The sequence below is a fragment of the Canis lupus genome, chromosome 28, assembly GCF_048164855.1.
Source record: "Canis lupus baileyi chromosome 28, mCanLup2.hap1, whole genome shotgun sequence".
In the NCBI taxonomy this organism is placed as follows: Eukaryota; Metazoa; Chordata; class Mammalia; order Carnivora; family Canidae; genus Canis; species Canis lupus.
The window spans coordinates 26493739-26516234 of NC_132865.1; the positions used below are offsets into that span (position 1 = coordinate 26493739).

General features: G+C 35.7%; 1 protein-coding gene across 3 annotated transcripts in view; it reads left to right on the top strand.

Annotated features, from left to right (window-relative positions):
* The window catches only part of PDE7A (phosphodiesterase 7A), a 116043-nt gene that overhangs the window by 69556 nt on the left and 23991 nt on the right, over nt 1–22496 (top strand). For all 3 annotated transcript variants that reach the window (XM_072804432.1, XM_072804434.1, XM_072804433.1), the window contains exons 4-5: nt 18103–18254; nt 19999–20062. In XM_072804432.1, coding sequence (XP_072660533.1) covers nt 18103–18254; nt 19999–20062 — 216 coding nt within the window. The remainder of the gene's footprint in view (nt 1–18102; nt 18255–19998; nt 20063–22496) is intronic.

A 22496-nucleotide genomic window follows, 5' to 3' on the forward strand; every position in this document is an offset into this window, starting at 1 on the left:
ATTAAAAAGTTTAAGTAAAATTACTTATAAATATTATAATATACAAAGATTGGCTGTGATAGGGATATCAGTAAAAAGATCAAGTCTAACTATTGACATTATTATAAAGAAAGGTGTACAGATATATTGGAAGTCTCTAGTATAACTCCTTGTATTTCACTGAATTTAGTAAAATTGAGGATTTGAAAAATATAATAGTTATAATGTATCAGTTTTAAATGAGGGACATAATGGGACATTTTGTTGGGACAGGGAAGTTAGGAATGATCAAATTGTTGGAAGTAATTTAGTGGAATAAAAATAGGATGGATACCTTCTAAATCATAACAAACCCAGGAGCAAAGGACAAAATGAGAGCAGACCAAAGATATTGATGATAGTAATAAAGGTAAAGGGATAAATTTTCCTTTTAAGGGATGAAGATGATCAGATTAGGTAAAAAATGAAACCTAATGACAAAGAATGGTTGAAAACAATACGAAGCAGTACCAGGCCTGAAGGTGTTAAGTTGGATTTGGGGGCTTAAACTTAGATCCTGATCTAGTGATTTAGACCCATTGTAGGGACTGTGTGGTATGGTATCTTACAACTCTTGACCTCATTACGCAGATTGTTTATAAAAAGTGACCAATGTCTAAGACTTTAGGTTATAGTTGGAAAATTGATTCACTGTAGAATTGGTCCTGTATTTAACAATATCTCTAAGCCAAACTGATAATGTAATTTGGAGGGTTTTTTTTTTAATAGAAAAAATGAATCATTTTTTTTCCTACTGGTAGTGTGGGTACTGTTTATCACAGAGCTCAAAATTCTTAAAAGAAAAAAAAATCTTAACCTTGTAGAGTTTGTGAAATGTGATCTAATCAGAGTGTGAGTACATGCTCCTGTTAGCACTAAAACCCCCTGTGAGCCAGCTCTAGGAAACTTCTCTTTGGCCCTGGCGAAGGCATGTATCTACCCTAAAGCAGCTTTCAGGATGAGTTTAAACCTTCAGAGGGGCTAAAGCATTTGAAAGACTTTAGTCATGTGCCTTCTCTTTGATATATAATTAAAAATAACATTTTGTTTTTCACGATGACATAAAACATTGCATGCTGAATTTAAAATAGTTTCTAGATGTTCAGAAACTACTTCTAGATACACGTATTAAATTGATTGAAGTTAGAATTCTATCAACATACGGCTCCTTGACACCTCTTTTGAGCATCTCTGTGGTTGTTAACTTCATCACTCTTAATTTCCCTTTTGTAAAAGTCCTGTCTCTTTCTGCTCTTCCATTGCTTAAATCCAGTCCGTATTAAATTCCATGTATTCTGTAACCGAAAATAGCTGCCGTACTCCTCTTTTATCTCTTATCCTGCTTGATTTCAGACCTTTATCACACCATTGTCTGGTATTATCTTAATCATTGTCCTTTTAGGATTTCTCTCCTGCAATCTGTCCTGTACTCTGTACCCAAAGTTGGATCTTTCTAAAGAGAGGGAAAGCTTAAAATACAGGGAAAATACATAATAACAGGTAAAGACATGTATGCTGTTAGCATATTAATTAAAACTATTTTTTGTCAATAATTTTGTGTTCTATTTGTTGTATCTGTGAGGTACTGATACTTAAGTGCTGGAATAGTTTTGACTGATTTCTAGATTATGATCATCTCCATGTTGACATATTACCTTTACTAATTTATCTGGAAATTAGAAATCCACACTGCAATATCAAGCTGTTATATTAAGATTTTTTATACGTATCGTTTATAATAAACAGTGTTTGGGGTTACAATGTCAAGGTGAGTTCTCCTCAAAAGGGCTGTCCAGGTAGGGAACGATTCCAGATTCCAAAGATAATAAGTAGGACCTCAACAGTAATTTTATCCTGTAGATATTATGGGTTTTTCTGTCTTGAGTTTTTGTCATTTGCATCATCTTTTGTCATAAATCCTTATTCTCTTAAGATCCATAAATTTATCTTCACAATAGGATTTGTGATAGGCCTTCTCATATAGCGAGTCCTGACTTTGAGTTTTTTCAAAAGGGTTTAAAGAAACAACAGGGCAGCCCTGGTGGCTCAGTGGTTTAGCACTGCCTTCAGCCCAGGGTGCGATCCTGGGGACCCGGGATTGAGTCCCATGTCAGGCTCTCTGCATGGAGCCTGCTTCTCCCTCTGCCTGTGTCTGTGCCTGTCTCTCATGAATAAACAAAATATTTTTAAAAAATTAAAAAAAGAAACAACAGAAGAAAATTAATTCAACACAGAAATACCTTAAATGCAGAAACCGTGTTCAGCCTTACTACTAAACAAGTTCCTATCAAATTTAGGAAGTTAAACTGTTAGTATGGTGCTAGTGATAGTTACATTGTGAGAGATTCTAGGGGGAAGTTCCTCAGTATGCATCAAGAGTTTTAAGATTTTTTTTTTTTAATTTACTCATGAGAGACACAGAGACAGAGGCAGAGACACAGGCAGAGGGAGAAGCAGGCTCCATGCAGGGAGCCCGACGTGGGACTCAATCCCAGGTCTTCAGGATCACGCCCTGGACTGAAGGCGGCGCTAAACCACTGAGCCACCTGGGCTTCCCTGCATCCAGTTTTAAGCATTTTTTTTCTTTGATTTCACCACTAGAAATGTATGCAAAGGGAATAATCACATGTAAATGTTAATGTATGTTCAAAGATGTTCACTTTGGCTTTGTTTATAGTAGGAAATGAATTAAATTGTGGTATTATTGACTGAGTTATTTAGGGAGCAAAAGACCAAAATGTTTATAACCTATTTCAGATGTTCAGAAGGAGAAATGTACACACCAAACTGTGCAAACATGAAAGCCATGGATAGATGTTAACAATGGCAAATCTGAGCAAAGGGTATTCCTTGTACTATTTGTAGTTTAGTTTGCAACTTTTTGAATTTTATATCTGTATTTTGAAGTGATCTCCAAATAGAAAGTTTGGTAATTATGTGCTTCTAAAAAATGTGGGGCTTTATTCAGATTACATATTTGTTAATTAACTGGTATTAGACCAGTTCTGTGGTTGTTTATTCAGAACTGAGAGAGTTCAAACTTTGGGAAGATGATTTGAAACTTAGTTATATTCATTGTTAAAAGAATGGAGGGATTTTGATGCTCATGAATCCTCTTTGCCAAAAAATATTTCCCAAAGATCTGGTATAAATCTGTAGTCAGGCATCTTTGTTGCAATGATTCTGCTTTAATCAATAAATTTTACTATATTTTTAAGTTAAATTTTTCCTAAAATGGATGTGTCGTACAGAAGCTTTTATTCTTAACTAGATTTTCCTTCTTCTGTCTCTGATGCTTTTAGTGGTTGCTCATGCTAACTTCTTTGTGAATTTATCAGATATCATGGTTCTATGAGACAAGAAATCAAAAAATTTTTCCCTGGTATCATCTTTCACTAAAGGGATTTTCTGAAGCATTCTTTTACCTTTCTTTGTTTTTGTTCTTACTAACTTTTTAATTATAGAACAAAAGATAACATGTATCAATATATATGAAAATGTTGATGTTAACATTTTTGAGACCCACTGAGAGACTTCAACTTTCATCCCATTTTCAAAAGATCCCTAGCCCTCAGACCTGCTCTGTCTAGAAATTACTCCCACGAAGGTACAAATTTCTGGTCCTCCAGCATGTAAAAACGGATTCTGGATGCCATTCATTCAACTAAGTTTAACCTGTCTAGTCTCCTGATTTTATGTTGTGAAAATTCTAACTTTGAGGTACCTAGTGACAATGAGTGATAATACAGCACTAACAAAATGAAAGGAAAAGATAATGGGGGGTGGGGGGCGTGGTGAAAATGAGGGGGAGAGAGAAATAGTTTGATTAGAGAGAGCAAGGGGCTGATGAAGACATGAGGCTGACCGGAGGGTAGTTTCCACAACAAAGTGCTCCAGAGCTGTCTCCCTGGGATCTTGGGGTCTTGAGCATCATTTTCCTTAATATGATGGCTTCTCCTCACCAGGCTTAGTTTCTGCTTTCACTCAACTCTGGAGACCACCAGGAGACTCCTCATTTCACTTTCCTCCTTTTGAGAATGGTGGCCTACTTTCATTCAGTAGGCTGGATTAAAAGCCCCAAATATTCCTACAAATATTTTTCTATACCTCATCTGTTGCAATACAATATTTTGAGACTCTAGTTTATTGGATCTGATAAAATGAACTCTATATTGACATTTTGTCCAATTTTATCTTGTTTGCTTTTAAAATTATATATCCGTAAATTTAATGAATCATTCTTTTCGTTACACATTTTTAGCTTATATAATAACAAATACGAATATCTTTAGAACATAAAAGAACTTATAACTCTTCATGTGCACTTAGAAAAATGATTTTTTTTTTTAAAGATTCTAGCATCATTATTAAATAGTAACAGAAGCTGCCAGCTTGACAGTTACTTCTTTTCATGGAATTCACTAGAGCTTACTGACATCATCCAGACTGGAAGGCATGGTCTCTCTGCCAATATCAGACAAGATGTAATATTCAAGGAATATGTTCTTTTTTTACAGTTTTTTTCATGTCTACGTAAATGCAGTTCTTTCCATTTTCTTTTACTCCTGGCACATGGTAATGTTTAAGTCCATGTATATGTGTTTTACCCATTATCTAGAGCTTTGTATTCATTTTAGCACTTTTCTCCATCCCTTAGTGGGGCAGCAAGGGAACTTGTAAGGTTATTTATATTGTAGCCTAAAAGCTCTTAACTTTTGTAAGCTTTGAGGCTTATTGGTCTTTTTGTTCCTGGTCTCTGGCAGTGTCTTGCAGTCTCTGGCAGCCTCTGGCTCAAGGTAGAGATTGAATATATTCTTGTTGCATCAAGTTGACTAAAACTGTATCTTCTACCATTTAGATTTTATAGGGTCCCACTTGTAGTTCTCCAAATATAATCTGAAACTATTAACCAAATTCACGCTGGTCTGGTCGCTGCCCTTCTGCTGAACCAAATGTCTCATGTTGTCTTTATTGTAACAACTCGCTATGAAAACATACAGACTCCTTCTGCTTTTCCTTAGATCCTCATGTGTGTTTGATTTCGGGTTGTTTGCTGTCTTACTAACAGGGCTGTGTTAGACTTCAGTACTTGTTTTATACTGTGTTATATGATCAGAAGGAACATCTGTTTCTGTGTGTGTTTTAAGTTTAAAAGCTTATGTCTTAGATTTTATTGTCTTTATCTGTCTTTAATATATAGTAACTCCCACACAAGGGTAGATCCTATTATATTTGGTAGTTTTTCCTGCTCTCCCTTTAAACATAAAAGTTGTTGCCTGGGTTTTTCCTCAACCGTGACTTTTTCTTTTAGTCTTTTACCTGTTATCTTTCCTGCTATACCAGCTGGCCAGTACTTTACTATTTACAAGCATATTTTCTTCAGCCATTATTTGCTTGATCTGCTAACATAGCTGTTCATCACTTGTAATTTAGTCCCATTACAAATGTAAGCATTCCAGCCTCTACTTACAGCTGTGATATTATAGACTAAGGCCATATTTTATTTTGTCTGAGGTTTCTATTAAATTTTAGTTTGTTCCCAGTCATTCATTTGTCTTGAAATCGTATCCATAATATGTAAGGTAAGCAACATATCTATAATAATTCACAGAGATATCATGAGAAATAATAATCTTATGTCTCTTTTCCCTTCCTTTTTATCACAAATGTTTCTACTTCCTGTAACAATCCCCTTACCAAGCAGTGCACGTAAAGAGGAATACTTCTGTGTTGAACTGAGTTAGAAAACATAGCACTCTGCTTCCTTTTTATCACAAAAATTTCTACTTCCTGTAACAATCCCCTTACCAAGCAGTGCATGTAGTACTTCTTTGTTGAACTGAATTAGAAAACATAGCACTCTGCCCCATGTGTGTATTTTTAGATTTTTACCTAGTTTCCAGGTGATTGTGAAATGTCTACATTTAAAAACCACTAATTTTTGTTTTTTGTCCCAAATTGATAGATGTTTTGTCCCCTAGACACCTTCTTGAACTTCATAGCATAAATTAGGGAACTAATATGGAATGGACCTTAATCTTAGTACAGTTTAATGGTAGTTTAATTCTTATTGTGCTTGGGAGAACTGAGGGAATTGGAGATCTAATTCTAGACTTTATTTTGTATGGTGCACATTAAATCTTTCTGTACTTTATTTTCTTTCTCAGTTCACTAAGAAGGTAATTAAAAATGTAATGAATGAGGAGCTATGTTTAAGGGCTGAGTTTGAACAAAGGAGGGATCCAACATATCACATATCCTATCTCTGAAGGGTGGAAATGCCTAATCCAGAACAATAATAATAATAATCTTAAAAAATTTATATCAATTATGCTATCACATCTTGTCAGAGTGAAGTTGAATTCCATAAACTAAGTTTATAAGAATTACTTAAGGGAAAGAATATTGATTGTACAGCTTATTCTCATGTTAACATTGATCTGATTTTAGATTATGAGTAGCTTGTTTATTTCTTTGATTTGCATTGAAGCTTGGACTACTTATATATTCATTTTAAAGTAATGAAATTGGGGGCGCCTGGGTGGCTCAGACAGTTGAGCATCCAACTCTTGATCTCGGCTCAGGTCTTGATCGCGTGGTCGTGAGTTCAAGCCCCACATTGGGCTCTGTGCTGGGCATGGAGCCTACTTAAATACATACATACATACTTATGTACATAAATTATAAAATAATGAAATTATATGCATATTGATCTCTTTTAAATGTGTCCGTTTATTTCTATAGTATATAAAAGTATGGAGGGGTCCTCAAGATGAAGTTATGCTGTTACAAATAATAAATTTGGTTTTGTTGGAGCACCCGGGTGGCTCAGTCTGTTAAGTGTTTGCCTTCAGCTCAGGTCGTGATCCTTGGGCCCTGGGATCAAGCCCCACATCGGCTCCCTGCTCAGTGGGAAGTCTGCTTCTCTGTCTCCCTCTGCCCCTCATTCCTGCTAATGCTCTCTCTCTGAAATAATAAAATCTTAAAAAAATATTTTGGTTTTGTTAATATAAGTAAAGCCATATGTTTAAAAATATTTGAAGTCATGTTTAAAAATATTTGAATTTGAAACTAATATAGTGTTACAGATCAGTTATACCTCAACTAAAAAAAAATTGATATCTGTAATTATAGCCATTAACGTTTAAGTGTTTATTCTTTCCCCAAAAGACATATTGCATGTATTATTTAACTTTTACAACAGTCCTATGAGCCCTATTTTATAGTGAGGAAGCTGAAAAGACCTTAAATAATAACTTTACTAATGTCACAAACTAGTAAAAGTGGGATTCAAACTCAGATGTGTAACTCCAAAGCGCATGTATTTATCTACTCTGCTGTACTGCTTCTCTATATAAGCACATACTACTCTACTAGAGTTAACTATTGTTTTATGTACTTAGCTGTTTTCTTCCTATGTATCCACACATGCTAAATATAAATATTCTTCCAAGAAAAATTTCCCAATAGACATAAATAAGTGTAGTTGTTCAATATTAACACTAAGCTTTCAGATAAGGCTTCTGTTTTGTTTGTGTGTGTGTGTGTGTGTATGTGTGTTTAGGAAGATTAGAGGGAGGTTAGACTATAGAATGTCTTCAGGTTTTTTATTCCATTACTATTCAACGTGTCATTGCCCTAGACTTGAGTTGGAACTGAGTTTAAGAAACATTTTTTATTTTTATTATTTTTTAAAGATTTTATTTATTCATGAGAGACAGAGAGAGAGGGAGAAGCTTAGGCTCCCTGCAAAGAGCAGGATGCAGGACTTGATCCGGGGCCCCAGGATCACAACTTGAGCCAAAGGCAGATGCTCAACCACTGAGCCACCCAGGCATCCCAAGAAACATTTTTAAAACAAACTCCAAGGATAATTCATGATTATATGCATCTAAATTGATTTTTATGATTTTAACGTGGCAGATATAGTGACTTCAGGGCTCCCTCTTGTGGACCATTAGAGCAAGTGGTGATTAATCTCAAGATCCAAGGACTTTTCTGTTAAAAACCTCCTTTGTCTAATAACTAAGGAACAGTAACATTCTTTGCCATGCAACTTGGATGATAGAGAGTCTGGGACTGTCAGGGGATACTTATTAGCTCAACATATGTGATCCTCCCAGCCCTTTTGTTCCTTAGCCTGTTGCTTGTATTTCTTTACTTTCTAATATTAGGGGAAAACATTGCTTCTAAATTTGCCTGCTATCATTCATTCATTTATTTATTTCCTTCCTTCCTTCCTTCCTTCCTTCCTTCCTTCCTTCCTTCCTTCCTTCCTTCCTTCCTTCCTTTTCTCTTTTCTCTTTTCTCTTTTCTCTTTTCTCTTTTTCTTTTCCTTGGAGAATCTTAAGAATGGATGACTGGAAGTAATTCCCATGATCTTTAAGTAACAACACTCATTTAGTTTTTTGGAGGCTGATTAGTTTGCTCATGGTCACATAGTGAGGTAATGTGGTATTTTAGAAGAGAACCAGCAGAGCTAACAACTCTTTAATAGTAACTTGATTAATTCAGTGAGCCCTGTTGGCTTTCTAAGCTGGATTGGAATGTAGGTAACCATGTAAACTAGAGCAAGCCAGGGACTTAAAATAAATAGTCCTAGCCTGGTGAAAGCTGGGCTTTAATAAAGGCAATTTTAATCTATTGTGTATTATGCTGTGAAATAAATAGTGGTGTGCCTCAAGGTACAGAACGAGCTAATGATGGCATTGGTAATAGGGTCAGATTTTATGTAATATGGTCAGAGGGTGAGCTTTTTAGTAATTGTCAGAATGAAGGGTACTAATCAAATTCTCACAGTCATTCATTCCTGTTTCGAAAGTTCCCCATGTAAGCTTTTTTATATATCCCTAAATGATAATGACTTACTCAATTTGATATCCTTGTTTTCTCTGTAGTGTTCTTTTCTTGTTTCAGGATAAGAATTTTACTTCTAATCATTATAGGGAATCCATTTGTGTACGTATGTATGTGTAAGGGGGAAGAATGGGTGGGAAGCAAATCTGACAAAACTAAAAATTTCCATCTTAAAATGATCTCATCATGCTTCATCCTTGATTTATAGTCACTGATCCCTTTTCTTAGATCATATTTTGGAAGCTATTCTAGGAGAGTTCTGGAAGTCTCTCTAATTTTCTTTTAGAAGACTTATTCTCCAGTTTGGTAGTGTGTTTTAGAAGCCATTGAAATGTGCTCCTATGTGCGTGTTCTACTTCCTATGTGCTTGTTCTACACAGCTAGGATGTGTGCAAATATGTAGTTATAAGAATGTTACAGAATTTTAAGAAAAATAAGAGTTGGAAACAGCCTAAAAGCAAAAGGATTAAGGAATTATGATAATTTCATATTTTAGAATAATACATAGCTATTAAAAATGATGTTCTTGTAAGTGTGTTTATTGACTTGGAAAGATGTTCATGAATTTGTAAGAAGAAAATTACTATGAATTGTCTTGGATTAAAAAACTATATATACACATACATATAGAAAATAATACATAGAAAAATATCTGGAGTGCCAGTTACCATTGGTGGTTTCTGTACAGCAAAGTCCTCCCATGCAGATTCTCCCCATTTTCAGCTTTGTTGAGCAGAAGAGGCAGTTTAGGGCAGCTACTCCCAGAAAGGACCAAGAAAAAGATATCTTTTAGAAGAAAGTGGCATATGTCACTCAGAATGACAGGGTAGGAAGATTGAGAGGCTTCTCTATCAAAATAACTACTAAACTAGAGAAAAAGACCAGGGTCTACTATTTCAGGACTCTGGATCCTGATTGGACACTTACAACAACCTTGAGAGTACTTGATGAAGGGAGAGGCTGCTGTTTGGTAGTTCATGCACAAACCAGTGACCATTACCCATCCCTTGGCCCCTTAGCCTATGGAGACAGTGGCCTATGTTCTTGGATGGGCTTGCTGAAGCCAGATGGGCACTGGGGACATTGTTTTCCAAAACTTTGTAGTTGCATGTTGAAGTCGGTTTTTCAGATCTCTGAGTGATAGGCACAGACATTTGCCTTTGTTTCAGCCCTTCAGCTGCAGAGATTTCACTTAACAGTGTTTACTGGAAGATTTAAAGAATCTTTTCTTCCCTCCCATCTCCCCTTTTGGAGCCACACATTTAAGGAAATCTGTGTTGAGTCACTGTGTTAGCTGACTGCAGAGATAATGGGTTAGGAACTTCAGTGACCACACGCAAGGAACACAAAACAGCAAATAGATAGGCAAAGGTGAAAATAGTCTGGAAAAGTAAAAACAGATGGCTTCAGCCCACAACAAGCAAAAGTAAGCTGTACTGGAGGAGTGAGAGATTAGATTTCCAGTTACTCCAGTGTAATAATAGTCAGAATATCCACTTCTCAAAAAAAATATATATAAAACATACAAAAAAATCAGAAAGTATGGTGCATACATGCAATAAGAGAATTTCACAGTAGCCATCCCTGAGGAAGTCCAGATATTGGAATTGCTAGTCAAAGTTGTTAAATCAAGTGCTATAAATGCATAAAGCAAACCATGGACATAGAACTAAAGGAAATCGGGACAAAATTCTATGAACAAAACTAGAATCTAAATAGATAAAAATTACAAAAAGGAACCAAACAAATTTTGAGGCTATAAAGTATAACTGAAATGAAAAATTCAATAGAGGGATTCAACAGCAGATTTGAGTAGGCAGAAGGATCAGTGGACTTGAAGATAAGACCATAGGAATGATTCAGACCCAAGAGACAGAAAGAAAAAAGAATGAAGAAAAATGAACAGAGCCCAATAAACTGGTGGAGGACCATCATGTGTACCAATATATGAGTATATGAGTCATAGGAGTCCCAGCAGGAGGAGGAAGAAAGAAAAGGGCAGAAAAAAGTATTTGAAGACATAAAAGTGGAAAACTTCCCAAATATGATGAAGACATGAATATACACACCTAAGCTCAGTGACCTCCAAACAAGATAAACTCAGGGGATCCCTGGATGGCTCAGCGGTTTAGCGCCTGCCTTCAGCCCAGGACGTGACCCTGGGGACCTGGGATCAAGTCCCACGTCGGGCTCCCTGCATGGAGCCTGCTTCTCCCTCTGCCTGTGTCTCTGCCTCTCTCTCTGTATCTCTCATGAATAAATAAATAAAATCTTAAGAAAAAAAAAAAAAAAGGAAACTCAGAGTTCCACACTGATCCATAATATAGTCAAACTGTTGAAACCCAAAAACAGAATTTTGAAAGCAGCAAAAGTGAAGTAATTTGTCATAACAGGGAATCCTCAATAAAATTAACAACTGATTTCCCAATATAGAAACCTGGGAGTCTAGAAGCCGGTAAGATGATGTATTTGGAATCCTGAAGGAGGAGGGGCTATCCACCAAGAATTCTATATCTGACAAAACTGTCCTTCATGAATGAAGAGGAGATAAATACATTTCCAGACAAAAGTTGAGGAAGTTCATTTGCAGTAGACCTGTTCTACAAGAAATGCTAGAGGCAGTCCTTCAAGATGAAATGAAAGGACATTAGAGAATAATCTGAAACTGTAAGAAGAAATAAAGAACACTGGCAAGGGTGACCACATAGGAAATATAAAAACAGTATTATTGTACTCTGGTTTGTACGTACACAATATATAAAGATGCAGTCTGTGACAATAACAAGGGAAGAATTGGAGAGTATGGGAGTGTAGTCTTTGTACAATAAGTTGGTATTATGCAAACTATGTTGTTATAGTTGAAGATGTTAATTGTAACATCCAAGCCAAGGTGACTGCTATGTAACTAAAAAAATGTACAAAGAAGGAAAGAAGAGGGAATCAAAATGGTACACTACAAAAAAATTAGCTAAGTGAAAAGCAATAATTAAGGAACGAAAAACATATAAAACATACCCAAAATAATAGCAAAATGGCAGAAGTAAATCCTTCTTTATCAGTAATCACCTTAAATATAAATAGATTAAATTCTTCTACTTAAAAGCAGAGATTGGCAGACTTGAATTTTAAAAACCCCACAGTGTCCATCTAGATGCTGTATAGAAGGGACTAATTTTAGGTATAAAGAAATAAAGATGTTGAAAATAAAAGGAGGGGAGTGATACTGCATTGCATGATGAAGGAGTAACCAAAAGAGCTAGATGGGTTTATTATGATCACACAAAGTAGACTTGAAATAAAAGATTACAAGAGATAAAGGACACTCACTGTACATTGATAAATATACAGGAAGATATACATTTATAAATTATAAACATATATACATTTAACCAGAGAACCCTAAAATATGTGAAGCACAAATTGACAGAATTGAAGGGAGAGTAGGAGAATTTTACAGTAATAGGGACTTTATTTTTTTAATTGGAGTTCAATAATGGGGACTTTAATACACATTTTCAATAATGAGTAGAACAGTGAGACAGATTAGTAAGGAATTAAAGGACCTGAACAGCACTATAATCCAGTCAGACCTATTAGATACATACAGAACTCCTAATAGCAAAATACATGTTCTTAAATGCACAGAGAACATTTTGCAAAACAGGCCATATGTTAGGCCATAAAAGAAGTCTTAATAAACTTTTTTTTAAGGGGCTTACTCGGAAGTATAAAGTTAAATATTTTACTTGCCTTGTCTGGTCTGTGATCAGGGTTGAACAGGGTTAGATGCACTCCCCCCTGGGCCCAATTATAGAAATAGCAGAAACATGTTTGTAAGAAGCAGTCTGTGTCTTTGGCAGAAAAGGAGAGAGCTATTTGGGTAGGAAAGTGAAGAGGACCCGTTGCCCTCTCCTAAGACTTCACTTCTATCCCTACTAAGAGTGTGGTGTAGGGGTGCCTGGCTGGCTCAGTTGACCCTTGATCTCGGGGTTGTTAGTTTGAGCTCCATGTTGGGTGTAAGATTCCTTAAAATATTTAAAAAAAAAAATTGGTGTAGAGGGTTAGCCCAGGAGAATTTAGCTCATTCGGTAGTGACTTGTTAAAAAACAAACAACCCCCCCAAAAAAACTAGCCCATCAGGTCATTGAATTATGCAGAGCAGTAGATGAGAACAGTAGAACTCAACAATGATTAAAGAGTGGCTCACACACACACACAAAAGTTGCCTATAAACTGATGAAAATTGTGACTGAGTTTTCTATCACTCACTTAAAAATTTAAATGAAGCAATAGCTTCACTGTAAAGCATAAATTGAAGAACTCAGGGACTAGTTGTTCCTTGAGGTAGGTAATAGAGATAAATTGTTTTTGAGCTACGTTGCCTTCATGAGCCCTTCTTGAGGAAACTGCTAAAGGATGAACCTAAGCAAACAAAAGGTAAAAGTGTGGGTTGGAATGAAGGAGAAAGTGTATGCTGCTAACATCGGGAAAGGAAAAGAGAGAAAGTAGGATATAGAGTAGATTCCTCATGTGTGGTAAAGGATTAAAGGACGATGTTGTAAGCTGACAAATCAAGAAGCGGGAACATAAGTGTATTTACAAAATGAAGGTATCTTTTCAAATTGTAAAATTGTAGCAGTGCTCTTCAGTAAAGGACTGGTTCAGAAGATTATGGTTCATCCATATTATGGAATATTTGACAGCCTCATGAAAGTATGAGGAAGGTCTCTAAGTACTGGTAGGGAAGGAGCTCCCAGATAAATTAAAAAGCAAGGTGCAGAACATATAATGGAATATGCTGCCATTTATGTGAAAGAAGTAGAAAAATGGTGTATGGTGATTTCATTTATTTGACCAAAAACTCAGGAAAGATACACAGGAAACTTTAAGAAAAAGCTCATCATTTTAGGGGAGGGCTTGGGAAGTAGTTGGATGGATGACTGGCTAGGGGTTAGGTTTTTCACTGTATTCTTTTGTCCCCTTTGCCTTCTTTCCCTCCTTCCTCCTTGAATTCCTTCCCTGCTTCTCGTCCCATCTTGCTTCCTTTTCATTTTTGAGACATGTGAACAATTGCATATTCAGTAACTAGTCTAATAGAAAAATCAAATTCTCTTCCTCCCTCTCCCACATTCTGGTCCTATATGAAGTCTTAAAGCTTTGGGGTAGTTTTAGCTACTGTCTCTGCAGGGTCTTATGGAATTTCCAGGCTTTCCACAATGTAATATTCTTGAGTAATCTTCCCCAGGCCTTCTAGGTAGAGAAAGCACTTTTCTGTGCATGATGTGCTGCTTCATCTGGACAGGTTCTCTGTCCTTTCTCAAGTTGTCTGTGAAATAATCAGTACTTGTTAAGGCTGATTCTATCATTAAATGATGCTCTCTTTCTGATCCTCTGAGTAGCTTATTTATGGGGTTAGTCTTGCTGGATGCCACTGGGCCCCCATGAGTGAGCATTTCCCCTTGAGTCAGTATGTAATACTCATTCTCAGCTTCATATGATCAAACCAGAACTCTGGATAATGTGTACCAATTTCAGAACTCTGTGAAACAGGAAGACATGAATTATGTTTTTTGTTTTGTTTTAATTAAGAAAAATGAGACATCACGAGGTTGTGACTTGTCAGAAATTAGGAGTAAAGCAGGAGGATACAGCTGTGATCTTGTGAATAGGCCTCCGGCTCCCAGACTGCCAGATGTCTTAACCGTTGACAGTGTGAATCCTGCCATGTTGATAGGAGGACTTAGCATAGTGCATTGTGTTAGTGGGGTTTTCCCCTCAGATGAGACTCATTTATTTTTTGGTCCTTCTGCAGCTATCCTCCCAAAGAGATTCTCACATTTATTTCCAGGGTGCATGTATTTAGATTTATAATTTGAAAGCAGTGATGCTACTATCATTAGTGTGTACGTGCATGCACACACATGCACATAGTGGTGCAATGTAATTAATTGCCAGTGATAAAACTATGGCCTTTTGTGTGTGATTTAAGATAAATTGAAGGGAATGCTCATGAAGTCATGCTCATGACCTTGAACTCTTTTAGATTATTTTTCCATAATGAATAGAATATATGTATTCTGCAACATTTTCTAGAATTTTTTAAATGCTTTGGCTCTCACAGATTAATTGTATTTCATTTCTACTTTGGTGTCTAAGATTATATTTGTAAAATGGGGGTGATAATCTTGTCATCTTCATATCATTCTGATTACAGAACGGGATAGTTGACATGAATGCTCTTTCGTAAAACTGTAAGGTGCCTTATAAAAACAGAGATGGTGGTGCTAGTATTTAATTAGATCTCATCTGCTCCCTATGTATTTGTCCATTCAACTCTGTCCCTTCCAGATTCACTTGTTTCTAAGAAAGAATAGGACTAGAAGGATCATATTAGACATAAGTTCTTGTACATTAGCTTTTCCCTCTGTTTCTTTTTCTGTATGCTTCCATCTAAATAAAGACAATTTTGAATAATTTTATACACAAAACTTTTACAATTAATAAACAATACTGTAGAGATGGAATAAAACTTAGGAGTAATAGTATGGACACAGGCTTTGTAAACAGTTCTATGTTTTAAAATCCCCTTGCATCCTATATTGGCTCTGTAACCATGGGCAAGTTCTTTAATCTCTTATAGATTCAGTATTTTCATATGTAAAGTGAAGGATAATATTTATCTTTTGAGATTCTTGGGGACTAAGTGAGGTACTTTTTGCAAAGCAATTGGGAACATTGTTTTCACAGAATTTAATCTTCCCTCATTTCCTTAAACTTACTAATTCTAGTTCAATTATCACTTGATATTACTTACTATTTTGATTCCAATCCTTTTAATGTAAGTTAGAGATCAAAAATTTAAGTCCACAATTGTTCTAGATACTTTCTATTTTATTTTTTAAAGGTTTTATTTATTTATTCATGAGAGACACAGGCAGAGGGAGAAGCAGGCTCCCTCTGGGGAGCCCAATGTGGGACTCAATCCCAGGACCCCGGAATCAGGACTTGAGCCAAAGGCAGACGCTTAACCACTGAGCGCCCCCGATACTTTCTATTTTAGATTGACTAGAATGAAAAGTGAGTACGTTATGAAAAATGTACATAACAGTGTCCCTTATTCATTTATTTCTGATTTATGTGAGTATATGGGAATCTGAAAACTCATCAGATATTTCAAAAGTAGGATACACTTATTCAGTATATTTTTCACATATCTACTGTTATTAGGCTTTGGAATAAAGAGATGGGGAAAAAGGTAGCTCTTGGCTACATTGGATGTCATCATATATTGAAGGAGACAGGTAAATACATTATAATTGAGTATCAGAAGTAGTCTGATAGGGATCTGCACAGGGAGCTTTGAGAACCCAGAGGAGGTACCTCCCATTTCTCCTACATGGGGAGGGTGTAGGCAGATGTTCAGGTAGTGCCTCCCAGGGAAGGTGACACCTGAGTCAAATCTGGAGAGAGCTAGAACCTGGAACATGAAGCCTTTCCTTCCAGACTAAGGACATGGAGTTCATTTTGAGATGATGAGAAACCAGTGAATACTTTTACTTAAAGCAACACTAATATATTGGGAACTTAGGATAATTACCTAGAAGCAAACTTCCAAGCAGTGGCATCAACATCAGTTTTATCATCATCTACATTGCAACCATTTACTTAAAACCTGTTATGTATCCAACTCATGTATACATTATCTCATTTAATCCAGCACCCTTTGAATTAGATATTATTGCCATTATTTTATAGATCAGAAAACCAGAGTACTATAGGTCAATAGAGGAGTTAGTGATGGGATGCACAAGGGAGAATATATTTGATTAACTGCTATTCTACATGGTGATTTTAAGTTAATGGAAGTTAAGATGGGGTGATGAGTTATTGATCCTTAGTCTCCATTTTCATGTGCTTTATATTGTATTTCACTGAATTTAGTTTGATTCTAGAGTTTAAAGACAACATGTGTTCCCTGGGGGATGGCTTTTAACCCAGGTCTGATACTTCATCTGGTACTTAAGGAAACTGGTTTGTTCTAAAACTAGAGGGAAAAATGGACGTTAGACTTGCTCCTTTCTAGAGCTTTTCATCTTATAGGATTTTGTCCCTACCCTTTAGAACTCTTATAGAATAGAAATTACTTAATTCTCTGGTCCATCTCTTTTTCCTCTAAGTAAAATTACCTAAATATTTGAAATAATACCTCATTAGGATTAAACTTGGGACCCAGCTCTTCATTAAGAAGGGTGGTTTGAAAATAGGTTGTCTTTCTGCTTCATAATGTGTATACAGATATTCAAGCAATAGAATGAGAGGTGATAATTCTTCAGAGTTTAAAGAAAAAAAGATTAATCCAGCCATACTTCTCATTAGCTTTCTAAGTGCTGTCAAAATTTTTTTGTATATTTTTTATTGGAGTTCGATTTGCCAACATAAAGCATGACACCCAGTGCTCATCCCGTCAAGTGCCCCCCTCAGTGCTCATCACCAGGTCACCCCATCCCCCTGCCCACCTCCCCTTCTACCACCCCTTGTTCGTTTCCCAGAGTTAGGAGTTTCTCATGTTCTGTCTCCCTCTCTGGTATTTCCCACTCATTTTCTCTCCTTTCCCCTTTATTCCCTTTCACTATTTTTTATATTCCCTGAATAAATGAAACCATATAATGTTTGTCCTACTCTGATTGACTTACTTCACTCAGCATAATCCCCTCCAGTTCCATCCACATCAAAGCAAATGATGGGTATTTGTCGTTTCTAATGGCTGAGTGTAATATTCCATTGTATACATAGACCACATCTTCTTTATCCATTCATCTTTAGATGGACACCGAGGCTCCTTCCACAGTTTGGCTATTATGGACATTGCTGCTATAAACATTGGGTGCAAGTATGTTGGTCTTCAACTGCATCTGTATCTTTGGGGTAAATCCCCAGCAGTGCAATTGCTGGGTCGTAGGCTAGCTCTATTTTTAACTCTTTGAGGAACCTCCACACAGTTTTCCAGAGTGGCTGTACCCAGTTCACATTCCCACCAACAGTAGTGCTGTCAAAATTGACCATTTACCCCTTCATTCCTAATTCTTTAATTGAAAATACAAATGAAGTATTTCTTATCTCCTAGAAATGTGGTATAATGATTTATATAACTAGAAAAAGGGGTATTACAACGATAGTGTATGCACAATTTTGACTTGCTGAACTCACCTTTTACTTCTTTTATTTCAGCTCAATCTGAAATTGAAGTTTCTGTGTCTGCAAGGAATATCAGAAGGTTACTAAGTTTCCAGCGTTATCTTAGATCTTCACGCTTTTTTCGTGGTACTACCGTTTCAAATTCTCTAAACATTTTAGATGATGATTATAATGGACAAGCCAAGGTGTGTATTACTTTTTCAAGAAAATATTAGTTTTTGATATGTTTAATGAAGCCTTTTCCCCCCCCACATAGTATTGATTTATTAGAACCTTTCTTTGTATGCAAAAATCAGTTAAGCCCATTTTTCAGCTTTTTCCTTTAGGTCATTTGTTCAATTTATAAGCAGGTATTACAGAGTAGGGAAGATTTCTGAAGTAACTAAAATGGTGAAAATGTTTTTATTTATTATAACATTAAGTAACAAGTGAATCAGTAGAACATTATAAGATCACACAGAACCTTAACCCTGGGAAGAATCTTAAGGCTCTTCTGGTCTAATTTCTTTATTCAATAGGTAAGGAATCTATGGCCTGAAGAGCATCAGAGACTTGTTTGAGCTCATCCACTGGTTAGAGGGTACAGCGAGCACAGGGTGTTAGGTCGCATGACTTTCATTCAAATGATTTTTCATAGTCCCTTGTATCACTGAGATGCTTTGATGATTTATTTGTATATTTTCTAATTAAACCCAGTGATTGTGAGCATTATTTTCTATTTATATAGTTTAAAAGAAATGTCTTAATGAAGATGGAGCTCAGATGAGCTTTTTTTTTTTTTTTGACCAAATGAAGGCTTTTAATAATCTTATGTTTCCAATACTTTTGAAATTATTTTTTGACTTAATATTTACAGGCCAGATTTTGTTAAGTGTGTGTACAGAGGGCTGAGGCCTTCTTTACAATTACATTAAAGTGAAAAAAAAATTGCTTCCCTGTTTGATGAAAGAAATTAACAGAAGTGTTCATGCTTTCTTTAAATTTTAAAAAGTTTACATGTTCTGCCTTTTAAAATGAGATTATTGATCTATATATGTTTGGTCGTTAACACTATCAAAAATAAACTCTACTAGTAATATATTAGTATTATTTATGTCAATTTATTGATGAATGTGTACAACAGTGACCCTTCCACAGAAGTTTCAGGTTACAAATATATGGCTTAAAAATATAGTCAATTTTGTTTTGAGGTTGTTGTGGGATTTATTTGCTCAACCGAAATATACATTAACTTAAAAATAAGTGTAATAAGTGCTATTAATTATATTATAAGCTTATTTAAATAATAAAAATAAGTGCCTGTAAGTTGGGAGTGTTTTTTTTTAAGACCATGAATAACAAGTAATTTAAGCGTAGTGTAGCATTGATGTCAGGTGCCTGGGTTCTATAATCAAACCACCTGGTTGTAGATCCCAGCTCTATTATTTTCTAGCTGCTCTGGTTAGTCACTTTTAGCCTGTTTCCCCATCTGTAAATGAGGATTGAAAACAATGCCTACTTCACAGTGTTGTTATGAATAGTAAAAGTGAACAAGCATAGGAAGTACTCAGCTATTATAACTTATTTTTACCGAATTTTTAAAATCTAGACTCTAGACCATGTCGGGTACAAACCACACTTCCGTGGTGTTAAATTATTATTAAAAATTCTTGAAAAGTTCATAGTAGCATAGTAATAAGTTGAAAGAAACACTAACCTTACCTGTATATTCATTAATTGGAAAAACAAATGTTATTTGATTTTCCAAATGGAAATTGCATTTTGGGCACTTTTTTGGAGCAAGTTGGAAAGGTCATGATTAAAAAGAGAATGATACTTAGCATTTCTTAAATCACTTTCCATTTTCACTAACTTCTCTATGGATTATCTACAAAAGACAGACTGTTACTGAAATTAAATTACAGTAGGAATGTTTGGTTTTCATTTCAGTGTATGCTGGAAAAAGTTGGAAATTGGAATTTTGATATCTTTCTATTTGATAGACTAACAAATGGTAAGTGAAGGATTTAACTTACTCAAATTACTGTGTACTCTAGATTGCTGCATTGATGGTACAGCCACTGGTAGGTTCTTACTTTTATTTCCTTGGGTTATGAGCCTTCTGCTGACAGCAGAACATCATTTTGTCCCTTTGTTAGTGACTAATCTATCAACCCAGAGAATCACTCTCATAATTTTATTTTTTCTTAACTCTCAGCAGTAATCAAAAGTTACACTAGTCATTATCACTTGGCCACAAAGATGGCTCCTATTATGGATAACATGAAGTGAAATTGTTACCTCATTGTGTTCTTTCTCTTTCTGTTTTGGTTTCTTTTGGATTGTGGCTATTTACAGTGACATCTTCTGATACTATATTCCAGCTTTGACAGCCACAGATATGTGGTAGATTAATGACATTTTGAGAGCTATCCTTTCTTCTAACTTTGTGGTTCTCAGGCTTTTCTTTCTCTGAACACTTGAGAGAGAGGACATCCTCTGACCAGCAACAATGGTTCCCCCTGACACTGTTTCTTCATGGTTGGATGGGGATGAGCCTGTAGCTTCTTTAAGAGTCTTATCAGAATCTACAGAATATGATAGGTTTGAAAATACCAGGTGATTCTAATCTGTTTATCCTCTCCAGTGTTTTGTTTTGTTTCAGGGGTAGGGATCATGTTTCCTTATTCTCTTTGGGAACAGAAAAAAGATTCCCTTTGGGAATAATTCTTATTTAGGGTAAAAATTTTGGCATAAAATAAAAAATGGTACATGTAGTTCAAGTAGACTTTGTCCTTGTCTAAATTCTTTTTAATAAGTGAAGCAGGTTGAAAGTACACTGAGAAGAAGTTGCCTCAGAGTGTTTAGAATGGAGTAACTATGTAGTTCACTGCTATGTACATTGAAATCACTGGTGGTTTTTTTGTTTTTGTTTTTGTTTTTTTCTTTCTTATTTTACTTTGGAATGAAGCTCATTTCATAAGGAAGCCAAATACGGAAAATGGACAAGCAGATACAACTTTATTCATCTTGAGAATCAATGTGGATCTAGCTCTTTAGTATCACTACATTATTCCCTATAAGCCGTGTGGCCATGTAAGGTGAAAATAGCTTTGTAATCAACTTCTATTTTTTTTTCAACTTCTATTTTTGTCTGTACACTGTTGACAGAAAATAAATTGACTGATTCTAGGCAAAATTTTAAAGACTGTGAACTCTGTCTTATCAGTTTACCTCTCTCCTACTTCCCTGCCTTTTTTTGTTTTTTGTTTTTTTCCTTTTCTATTTCTCTTCCACCTCTCCTTTGCCCTTTGGTGACTGTTCTTTTCCTCTCCCTGCCCCCACCTTAGCATGTCCACACAGAAAATTCTCTAGTATCATTTACACAGTTGTCCTTCCCTTCAGTCTTCCCTTTTTAAAAAAATTTAGATAATAACATATCAGGTGACTCTTCTTCTAGATCTGGGAAATTCCTTTTTTTCTAACTTAATATGAATATTACTTCACTTGTTGTCTCCAGATAAATGTAAATAAAACAGTGCCACCCTTAGCAAGTTCAAAGTTTAGCCTTATATAAACTGTAATACATAGCCTATTATTAGTTTACTGGGACACTTGTCACTCATCAAAATAATTGGTTCTCTAAATTTTATTTTTAAAAAGTACATATCCTGCTAGTCAGGGGTCTTGGTGATGAAAGTGCAGTGAGATTGACAGTGTGTGGGATAGGCAGAATAGCCACTAGTTACAGTAGTTAATTTAGCACTTTGCTTTCACTTTAATCACCTCATTACTTTTTTGGAGTTGGCCAAATGGTTTCTTCTTAGGGTTGTAAGGAGTTAGCTACCCACCTGTGATTTTACGGATGGTGATACACATATCCAGTTAAATACAGCTACCCCAAATCACAAAAATTCTATCCATGAGGAGATACTATTGAGAAGCAAATGGGCAGAATAAAATTTTTTTTTAATTTTCATAATTTAATTAGAAGTGCTTTCTTTTTAAAACTGCTTAGCCTGAAATGAATTCTGGATGCCAAGTATATAGGTTTCCTGTCTTGTTTATTGACCTGGTGCTTTCTGTATTTCTTACTCTGGGCAGTTCACCAGATGACCTTGTGGGGAGGGCAGGGTAAAGGCAAAACTCAGTGATTCCTCTTAAGACAAATGGTCCCCAGCTTGCCCACTACAAGAAAGAAATTACTTACCATCTGGTAGGATATATTTGACATTCTTTTTATAGGAATGAGAGGTTATATGTGAAATAGCAAGATATGGTTTGTCACCCCTGAAATCTACCTGGCATGTGATGTGAGGGACCCTTCTTGCCAGGCCTGTGTCATGGCCTTATTCTTTCACAGTCTAGGTGCCTTTATTTCTTTTTCTTGTCTTATTGCTATGGTATGTACTTTCAGTACAGTGTTGAATACAAGTGTCAAGAGTGGG